The sequence below is a fragment of the Tigriopus californicus genome, chromosome 11 (assembly GCF_007210705.1).
Source record: "Tigriopus californicus strain San Diego chromosome 11, Tcal_SD_v2.1, whole genome shotgun sequence".
In the NCBI taxonomy this organism is placed as follows: Eukaryota; Metazoa; Arthropoda; class Copepoda; order Harpacticoida; family Harpacticidae; genus Tigriopus; species Tigriopus californicus.
Window position 1 is genome coordinate 3256000 of NC_081450.1, and position 10643 is coordinate 3266642.

The 10643-nt window shown below is 44.4% G+C and overlaps 1 protein-coding gene across 1 annotated transcript; it reads right to left on the bottom strand.

The window, feature by feature from the left end:
• Positions 1 to 1025: 1025 nt before the first annotated feature.
• On the bottom strand, positions 1026 to 8972 carry LOC131889995 (methionine synthase-like). The gene is made up of 16 exons (XM_059239236.1): positions 8786 to 8972; positions 8627 to 8697; positions 8200 to 8497; positions 7890 to 8044; positions 7554 to 7815; positions 7387 to 7487; positions 7162 to 7314; positions 6924 to 7093; positions 6270 to 6596; positions 5840 to 6152; positions 5384 to 5601; positions 4539 to 5165; positions 4141 to 4468; positions 3639 to 3957; positions 2553 to 2925; positions 1026 to 1249 (listed from the first exon to the last, which is right to left on the bottom strand). The coding sequence occupies exons 2-16, from the start codon at positions 8655 to 8657 to the stop codon at positions 1166 to 1168; spliced, it is 3759 nt and encodes a 1252-aa protein (XP_059095219.1). The 5' UTR covers positions 8658 to 8697; positions 8786 to 8972; the 3' UTR covers positions 1026 to 1165.
• Positions 8973 to 10643: the final 1671 nt, after the last annotated feature.

Sequence of the window (10643 nt, forward strand, 5' to 3'; positions counted from 1 at the left end):
ATTCCAAAAACATGGTTGAATTCATCCACAACCTCACACAGACTCAAGCCATGATTAATGATGGCTTGAAAGTCTGCTTCAGGCTTCTTAAGGTCCTTCTTTTCGGTAGATTCGGTTTGTGTATCTCCTAATGTCATGGGCCTCAGCTTTTCAATCATCTGGCTCCAGGCAAAGAAATGCAAAGACAAGATTGTAATCATGTAATGTAGCAAATACTCCGCTGCACAAATCATGGCGGAACAAAATCCAAAGATTGCTTGCGCGCACAGTGTGACCAAAGTCAGCCACTTCAAAACCGGGTTGTTGGTTGGAAAATATTCCTCGCACAAGAGATGCCATGACCATCCCAAGAAGAAGACCGCCAAAATGGAGATGACGTTAATGAGACACGTATACTTGGTCGATTTTCGTCTCGATTGCACGGCCATGGAACGGATGGGGAAGTGAACCGAGAGTTGAGACAAGTTTTGACACAAATTCGACATCTTGTGGCGCTGTAGGGTGAAACTGGTAAAGAACAGGAAGTTCGATATCATGGCGACCGCATTCAAGATGAATTGGGCTAGGATGTCCATGGCCGACAATCCGTAAGAGCGGGCTATGCTTCGAAAATCGTCTACGTCGATGGTGGGGTCATGATAAACCCAAAGGACGATGGCCATGATGGGAGTGACCTTGACGAGGGCCAAAACAGCGGCTTTATAGGTGTAGGTTTTGTCGAATTCAATTATGTCCGCTCGTTTCCCTCTGACGATCAGAGGGAAGCCCAGGAACATGGAGAATCGTGACAAAATATGTCGGATCTCTTCCAACGGACCAACCACGACCATTGTTGACGAGATCTTTTTTGGGACTGATGTGTGGTTCCAATTGGCGTAATTGCCTCCGTCAAATTAGACAAGCTATGCTCCATATTTGTGACATTGAAGGCGTTCATTTCCGACCCTCCTTTTAGGTAATTTGAGGATGATGGGAATATCCAACTTGTTTGCGATGCAATTATTGGTAATTACTCGAAGCCAATATTATGTTTCATCGTTGAAGTTTATTACAAAAACAGACGTTTGTAAATACCGTACAAAACACGTACCAAATTGTCATTGATGAAGGGTGCAAAATTAGGGTAGTTCTTTGTTGGAAAGTGTCGCCGGATTTGGAATGGGCTTCAAGCATCGTAAGCGAGATTTACGGACAACCATTTCTCGGCCTCCTCAATGTCGATACCCTTTCTCTGAGAGTAATCGGTCACCTGAAAGATAATGACAATAAGTCAAGCCAAGTTTTTTGATAACATACCGACCAATTTTGGTTCGTCAAAATCAATGCATTTTACGATATTTCAGCCGTCTCTAAACTCAATATGTATTGTCCTTTTAATGCATTAAAGTAAATTTTTAATAGCTTAAAACAACGTTCCGTACTTTCAAGCATTTCATGGAATTGGATATATAATTGCGATCAAAGAATGGTGCAACGCAAGCAATTCGAATCTCCTTGTGAAAAGTGAATACAATGTCCACGGTTTGGTTACCTGTCAACGGCCTTCTTAGTTCTCATTGCTCGCAATGATTAAATTTGCGCTCATTTTCCATTCTTCTAAAGCCCTTTTCAATTCCTAGAGTACCTCTTATGCATATGATTTAGAACGCAATTCACCCAATTCATAAATGTAACGCCCAGAACGGGTTCTTTTGCATATTTTTGCCGGCATTATATTAAAGATGATTGTGATCGTCACTAGAGGCAGACAAAATATGAGGAAAAAATGTCCATCTTAAGATATAAAATAAGCATAAGGGGTGGTCAAAATATGCAAAAAAATATGCGCTAAAACCTGAAGTATACATGACTAGTCAAAATAAGCAAAAAGAGATGCCACCAACCCAGTATGGTCAAAAGCCCGTTGATTTTTACTGACACTATCAGATTTTTAAGCCGCCCGTCACATTTGCAGGTTGATTCTTGATCTGTGCGTCCTATTTTGATTTAAATGTCTCTTTGAGAAAGGTTGGGGATGATAATCAAACAGGGACAGGGGGTCTCTCTTTCATTGGGAAACTGCACTAGTCAGGCGGGAATTGAAACTATGGCAGCTAGGGAGAGATATTACAATATTTTGCCTCGTTTTTTTGTACTGCATTTTCAGCCACTCATCTTACCATGTCTCAATCTGTCGCAAAAAGGGAGATTTTTTTATCGGCCCTCGCCCAAAGTATGCATAGAATGCCACCATTTTTTTTTGCTGAGTATACAAAGAAACATGTAACCGTAATTAGCCGTCTCTAATCATCACATTATCTCAAAGCTTATGAATACACCGAGTCCGTTCAAAGCAAATTATTGAACTGATGTGAGACGTATAAAATCTTTGCCTCACCCGACTTCTACAGTTAATCAATATACAGTGGGTAAAGACAATCTAGAAAACGAACAATTAAGAACCAAAATACTATGCTTAAATTCAAGCGGCCAAAATCAATCGTGGTGGAAGTCTTTCTCCTGACCTTTGCTAAGCAAGTCCAGAAACAGTCGTGATTTTTGTTTCTCCGTACCTGGTCCTTTTGAATTTTTCCCACGGCAAAATATCTGGATTTGGGATGAGCAAAGTAGAGGCCAGATACCGAGGCCGCCGGCAGCATGGCCAACGACTCTGTCAGACCAATATCCGTCTTTTCTTTGACCTGCATCATTTCCCACATGGTCCGTTTTTCGGTGTGATCAGGCTGGGTGGGATAGCCAGGGGCTGGACGAATGCCGTCATACTTGATCTTGAGCATGTCCTCGGCCGAGAGATCCTCGTACTTGGAGTAGCCCCAGAGGTCGATTCGAACCATGCGATGAAGGCATTCGGCGAAAGCCTCACTCAAACGATCAGCTAAGGCACTAGCCATGATCGAATTGTAGTCGTCATTGTTGGCCTCGAAACTGTAATGATTTTGGGTGCGTAAGAAGATCAGTTATAAATAAACATCTAGTGAAAAGTTGGATTCATGTTAAAAAACGAAGATTTCAGATCTTTCCTCAAATGATGATAATTGACCACTAGAGACGGGATAAATATGCAGGAAATATTTTCCATTTATAACATGAAATGCTCATAAGAGCTGGTCATGATATTCGAACGAATTGCATAAAACGTAAAATATGTAAAACAACTGGTCAAAACATGCAAAAAATTATGCTCTGAAGCAAATATTTGAACTTAAAATCAAGAAAATAATTAAAATTCAAAAAAGAAAAATAGTGACAAAATCACGCAAACTAATGATAACTGCAGACGGCAAGAACAGTTTTGAATTCACATGACCTCTTTTTTACAAGTAGACTGCACTAGCGGCCGGAATTGAAACCATGGCATTTGAGGAGAGGGTTTTTGCCTTGTTTTTCTTTGTGTTGCATTTTCAACCTCTATGATACAATGTCTCAATTCAGTGAAAAAAAAAACAAACAGAGACTTTGTTTGGGCCTTGCTCAAAGTCAAAATATGCTCACAAAAAAGTTTGAAATTTGCTTAATTTGCAAAGATACCCGTTTTAGGACACAAAAAACGCATGCATATTTTAGCCGTCTCTATTGATCACCAAAACTCGTCTGATCTTCCCTCGGGGAGCCATGGCAATAGGCTTGTTCATACGTACTTTTTGCATAATTCCTCACAGCCAAATCCAGCCGAAACGGCGAACATTCCGATGTAATCCCGTTTCCCAGAGTCGCGGGGAGCAATGAAGTCTGACATGTTATAATAAGTTTCCTGAGCATCTGTCGCCGCTTGTTGTCGAAGGCCGAACAAGGTCCATTTGGGATTCGTGTCGCCTTCGTTCTCGAACACAAGGATATCCTCACCCTGGGCTTGAGCCGGATAAAAACCCACAATCCCTCGAGCCTCGAGGCTCTTGTTCTTGGTCATTTCTTTTAGCATCAATTGAGCCTCGTCATAGATCTTCTTGGCCTCCATCCCTGGAATCGATCGGATTCGCTATGAAGCAGTTAAAAAAAAAGCACCACACACATCAGACCAAATGAGCCTCTGACTTCAATTCCAAGTTAAAGCCTTCCCCTGTAGGCCGTTTGTTTAATTTTGGGTTCTGGAGAAAATAGGACAATAGATCTTGGATTGGAGGATTGGAAGGAGTTACTAACCAACAGTGGGGTCGTTGAAAATCTTGGGGAATCTTCCATTAGGGTATTTTCCTCGGAGTTGCCAGACATCAAAGAAAGGCTTCCAATCGATGAACGGGAGAAGCTCATCCAAAGAGAAGTTCTTGTAGACTTTGGTACCCAAGAACGTGGGCCTGGTGGGCTCAAAGTCGCTCCAATCCAGCTTAAGGGCCTTAGCCTTGGCGTTGTCCAGAGAGAGAAACTTGCGATCCTTGAGATTGTCATAATGGTCATCACGAATGTCCTCGTATTCCTCGGACACTTCCTCAATGTATTCATCTCTACATTCTTGGTCCAACAAACTGGAACACTGAAGAGGCCAAATTGGAACAAATACAAATCTCAGAACTAAATGTGCCTTTATCCAAGGCCACACTTACCACAACAACACTCCGTGAGGCATCCAACACGTGCACGGTTGGATTGGTATACTTCGGGGCAATCTTCACTGCCGTGTGTTGTTTCGAGGTGGTGGCTCCGCCAATCAGAAGTGGGATTTGGAAATTGATTCGTTCCATCTCTTTGGCTACATGAACCATCTCCGACAAGGAAGGTGTAATCAACCCGGAGAGACCCAGAATTTGGGCCTTATGCGTGATACACGCCTTCAAGATCACATCGCAAGGCACCATCACCCCCAAATCGATGACTTTGAAGTTGTTACAACCCAAAACCACCCCGACAATGTTCTTGCCAATGTCGTGGACATCGCCCTTGACCGTGGCCAGAACCACGGTTCCATTGTATCGAGAGGTCTCTTCCTCGCCCTCTACCTGATTGGCCAATCGCTCTTCCTCCATGAATGGAATCAAATGGGCCACGGCTTTTTTCATGACACGGGCAGACTTGATCACTTGCGGCAGGAACATCTTGCCCGCACCGAAGAGATCGCCCACGGTGGACATGCCCGTCATAAGAGGACCCTCAATCACGTTCAATGGGCGCGGGTATCGCTCCTGGTTTTGGCGAGCTTCCTCGGTGTCACTCACCACAAACGCATCAATGCCCTGAAAGAATGGGTTTCTCACAAGTCAGTTTCAGACGATAAGGATCTGGCTTTCATCGACAATCACAAGCGAGACATTTATTAGTGGTACACTGTTGAGGCGATGACCTCATGACCTCTCACTTTGTCGCCAAATTCACGGAAATGGTTAAGCCTCACAAATTGCTATTATCGCCGTTATTTTGAGCTCGTTGACAAATCTATAATATCATTCGATACCTTGACCAAAGAGTGGGCCAGCCTCTCTTCCACATTCAAGGACCGCCATTCGTCGGCTTTGCCCACGGCCTCTTTGGCGCCCCCTTTGGTCCGATCTGCATAGGCCAAGAGTTTCTCAGTCCCTTCGGGATCCTTGTTCCATAGGAGATTCTCGCTCAGCTCCAAGAGCTCTTTATCGATATCATCGTAGACGGGTAAGCATCCGGCATTCACAATCCCTGAAATGAGGCAAAACATCACATGTATGTAGATACCACATATGCACATTCGTACTTTCACCCTGATGGTGGATGGCAGGCAGCATGGCAACTTCTGACTGGAAGGTCAAGAACCTGTTCGATCATCATGTCATCGGGGGATGATCTCATGAGCTGATATCCATCCAGTGCCTCAACGTACGAGTACGAACACTGTCATAATTATCACAAGCTATGCTTCATCAGCATCAATTCTTACCCATGTCCATGCCCGCTTTGATAGCATGGTAGAGGAACACCGAGTGCATGGCTTCTCGAATTTGCTCTTTGCCTCGGAAGGAGAACGAGAAATTGGACACGCCTCCACTGATTCGACATCCTGGGCATCGCTCCTTGATTCGCTTAGTGGCACCGATGAAATCTCGACCGTAGTTGTCATGCTCGGACATGCCCGTGGCGATTGTCAAGATATTCGGGTCGAAAATGATGTCGTTGGGATTGAATCCGACTCGTTCGGTGAGAATCTTGAACGATCGCTCACAAATGGCCACTTTCGGGTCCTCCTCAGCAGCCTATTATGAAAATAATGAAAGATGTAATACTTGGTAGTACGTTGAACTATGACCAAGCATTGCCGTTCTGATTTTGAAGATCATGAGATATTTTCAATCACGAACTATCATTATTACCTGGCCTTGCTCGTCAAAGGCCATGACCACCACAGCCGCGCCATGACGTTTGATAATGGTGGCCTTTTTGATGAAATCCTCTTCGCCTTCCTTTAACGAGATCGAGTTCACGATGCATTTCCCTTGGGAGCACTTCAAACCGGCTTCAATCACGCGGAAGTCCGAAGAATCAATGCACAACGGCACTTTGGCAATATCCGGTTCGGACGCGATGAGATTGCAAAACTTGGTCATGGCCGCCACCCCATCCAACATGCCCTCGTCCATGTTGATATCCAGCACTTGGGCTCCGTTTTCCACCTGAAGTTTGGCAATCTCCAAAGCCTCCTACAACAAACATGTTTTTTTCTCCGTTAGAGACTAGTGAAAGAGAGAGAGAGAGAGAGAGAGAAAGAGAGAAAGAGAGAAAGAGAGAAAGAGAGAAAGAGAGAAAAGAGAGAAAGAGAGAAAGAAGAAAGAGAGAAAGAGAGAGAGAGAGAGGAGAGAGAGAGAGAGAAGAGAGAGGAGAGAGAGAAGAGAGAGAGAGAGAAGAGAGAAGAGAGAGAGAGAGAGAGAGAGAGAGAGAGGAAGAGAGAGAGAGAGAGAGAGAAGAGAGAGAGAGAGAGAGAGAGAGAGCAAGGCAATTGTGTTCAACATTTGTTGGTTCAAACTCACGTCATATTTGCCTTCTTTGATGAGGCGAGCGAATTTTCGGGAGCCAGCCACATTGCAACGCTCTCCAATATTGACAAAATTCGTCTCGGGTGTGATGTTCATGGGTTCCAATCCGGAGAGACACAACTTTCCGTCATACAACCCTTGCTTCCTCTCACGAGGTCGGACTCCTTTGAATGGCATAAAACAGCATAGAAGCAGTGATTCTCGAGAGGATTTTTAGAAAAATCGATTTTACCTTTGACAGCCTTGGCCACGGCTCGAATGTGATCCGGAGTCGTTCCGCAACATCCGCCCACAATGTTGAGGAAACCGGACTCGGCAAAGTCTTTCACATTCTTCCCAGTGGTTTCGGGCATTTCATCGTAGCCCCCAAAAGTATTGGGTAAACCTAGACCATAAGAGGCGAATATCATTCAACATTTCGTGGAACACAAAAAAATAGATCCAGTCAAGAACATACCAGCATTCGGATAACAGATGACGTAACTTTCGGCGGCCTCGCCAATGGCTTGGATGAACGGTCTCATTTCGTCGGCTCCGAGGGCGCAATTCAATCCGATACTGATAAAGAATAATTCAGCTACAAGTCATGTGCTGTGTCGAATTTCAAATAAAGTCATCCTTTACCATAAGGGTTGGGCGTGAGACACGGAAGTGACAAAGGCCTCGCCGGTTTGACCGGAAAGCGTGCGTCCACTTTTGTCGACGATGGTGCCCGAGACCAAAATGGGCACGGGTTCGTATTCGTTGGCAAAGAGCTGTTGGATGGCAAAGAGAGCTGCTTTCGAGTTCAAGGTGTCGAAGATGGTTTCCACCAGGATCAGGTCCACTCCACCATCCAAGAGAGCGCGAGCTTGCTTCGTGTAAGCATCAACCACTTCATCATAAGCTGCCAGAAAATCATCGGTCAGGGAGGGTTGTCAGGCGGACTTGATATATGTAATATAATAATCAAAGACTTACTGATGTTTCTAAAATCGGGATTTTCCACGGAGGGCGAAATGGACAGGGTTCGATTGGTGGGACCCATGGCTCCACACACGAAACGTTGCACGCCCGTGGCCTTGGTCACATCCTCCGCTGCTCTCTTTGCGATCTGTGCCGACTCATAGTTAATCCTAGCACAAAAAAGCATAAGATTCGAAGGTCATTTCTGATTAATCCACAAGTGTTCCAAGTCAGCCGGTTTTTTTTTATTGAGTGGGATGGTAAGTGCTAGGTACCTTCGACCATATACTAATACATAATGTTGACAATGGCGGGGGAGACTCACCGGTAGACCAGATCCTCGAGAGCATAATCGGATTGGGCGATCCACGTTCCCGAGAACGTGTTGGTCTCGCAGAAGTCGGCTCCCGCTTCGAAATACTGTTTGTGGATGTCGTAAATGATGTCGGGTTGGGTCACGGAGAGGAGGTCGTTGTTGCCTTGCAAGGGCTTATGGAAGTCCTTGAACTCTTGGCCGCGATAATCTTCCTCGGAGAGCTCGTGGCGTTGGATCATGGTGCCCATGGCTCCATCGATCACCATGATCCGCTCGGCCAAAATTGCCTCCACTTGATGGCCCAGCTCTAGGATGATTTTGATAGTGGTTACCACAAAAAAAAATATAACAAAGGTCATTGGCAACTCCTCTCAAGCATGAGAGTCGAGGAGAATGAAGAAGGAGAAATGCCATTCATAATGTACGTTATACATACTGGAGGTCTCTTTTCTGACTTTGGACACCATGTTGCCTTCGAATGTGATGGCTTAGCGATCAGCACTTGAACTGAAAAGCAAGCATGTTTTTGTATGACAACGCATTGATCATCATCCAACACAAGAAAACCAGTTGTTGAACCGGGCTCACCGCTCACCTTCACAGGCTTATTCGAGTACTATATCTCGATGTATGTGGTAGTTATGTGGACGGACTGCTTTCGATACAGTCACAGACAGAGAGTGTATATAACAGGGCGAAAGTGGAATAAATTGGCCTGTTGCCCACGATCACCCGTGTCGATGGAGTGAGGAGCAATGACTGAGGGCGACTTCCGAACATTTACCCACTTTTGTAGCCGAGACCGGTTGGAGAGCCGACAGACAGTCTCTGAGGAAAGACCGACCCTTTGAAGGAGAAACATGGTGGCGGTTGAGCAGAATGTCAATCTATGCCTGTGGTGTTTTTAGGCTGGCCGTAGGATTAGGCGAGCCGTATTCGGGGAGTTCAGAGATGGGCAGTCAAACGATGAATTGAACGGACTGGTGGGTGAGAGATCATCAACGCAAAAAAGGAGAAATTCAAGTTCAAATGATAGGAGACCCAAATGTCAGTTTTGGGTCCCACGATTGCCTTTGTCCGTAGACCACTGGATCATGCATAGTGAGCATACTTTGGCCCATACAGAAGCAGCTGAGCAGATGAGTACTATACTCTGTCCATCCAGACCATGGAATTAACATATAGGGCATGTCGAGTAAAGGAAATTCAAGGAAAAATGTGGTCCAGCACCCTGATTTTGGGCATTTTGTGGAGGGAGAACTAAGACTCCACCTTCCACCCATTAAATTTTCAATAATCCAGTAATTTTGAGTGCGCTGTGTTACAAAACCCAACAAAATGAACATGTTTAGTGTCATTCGATGAACGCACTATCAAATTGGCGCAATACCTTAATGGTATTTGCTTAGACAAGCAGATAAAATGAAAAAACTGTCAAAATTCAATGCATGCACAGAGCGGTTTGGTTGGGCTTGTGGTCTTTCATTTTACTCCATGGAATAACGTCAGTTGTTCATGAACGCGTTCAATTGACAAGCCCTATACATGCAACAATCGATTACCCTGAATCAATCAATAACACTATCTTCTTTCTTTTCTCTTCCTTTCTTTTTTTTGTTTGGTTTTTATGGGCTTTTCTAACCGCTACAGGGAATGTAAGCCCCAGTACTATTCAAATGAAAGGTTATAATTCGTCTATTTATTTGGCAGACCGAGCTAGTCCTTGAATGTAGGGTTGATCTGGAATGCTATCTAATGATTTGTCCAAGTTTGACTTGAAAGATGCTACCGGATCAACAAGGTCTACGTATTCCCTACGAATATTGGAGGGAAGCAAATAAAACAATGAAGAAGCCCGAGAAAGAAGAGATGTGGACTTCATTGTTCGAACTAGCCTGGATTCTCGAGGGCTTGAAGGTGCTCTCAAAACGCACATTAAGCCTCTACGGTCGCTAGAATTGACCCTAAATCCTGGGTTGGGACAAAGCTCATGGATACTTTTGAAGCCAGTATCAGATACCTTTCGTACCTTCTCTGAACACTGCACAGTCCCAACTCTTTTAGTCTCTCCCAATATGAGCGCTCTCTCAATCCTGTGATGTTCCTAGTGAAACATCTTTGGACTTGTTCGACGTTTTGCAAACCTGCTGAACTCATTGGAGCCCAAATGGGCGAAGCATGTTCAAGATATTGCTGATCAATCGACTTGTACAGAGTTAGCATCGTGATACTATCACTGTTCTTTCTCTGGACTTAAACGTGCGATACATCCAGCCACACATTTGAAAAGCTTTCCCCACCTTCAACTGGATATGCTCATCGAACTTACCATTATCTTGGAGGCCTACATACTAACTAATTTTCAAACAAGAACCCTATGGACGAACATTAAATGTTTCCTTTTATGGAAAAAGTAGCATTATCTTAGCATTTTCAAAATACAATCAATTTTA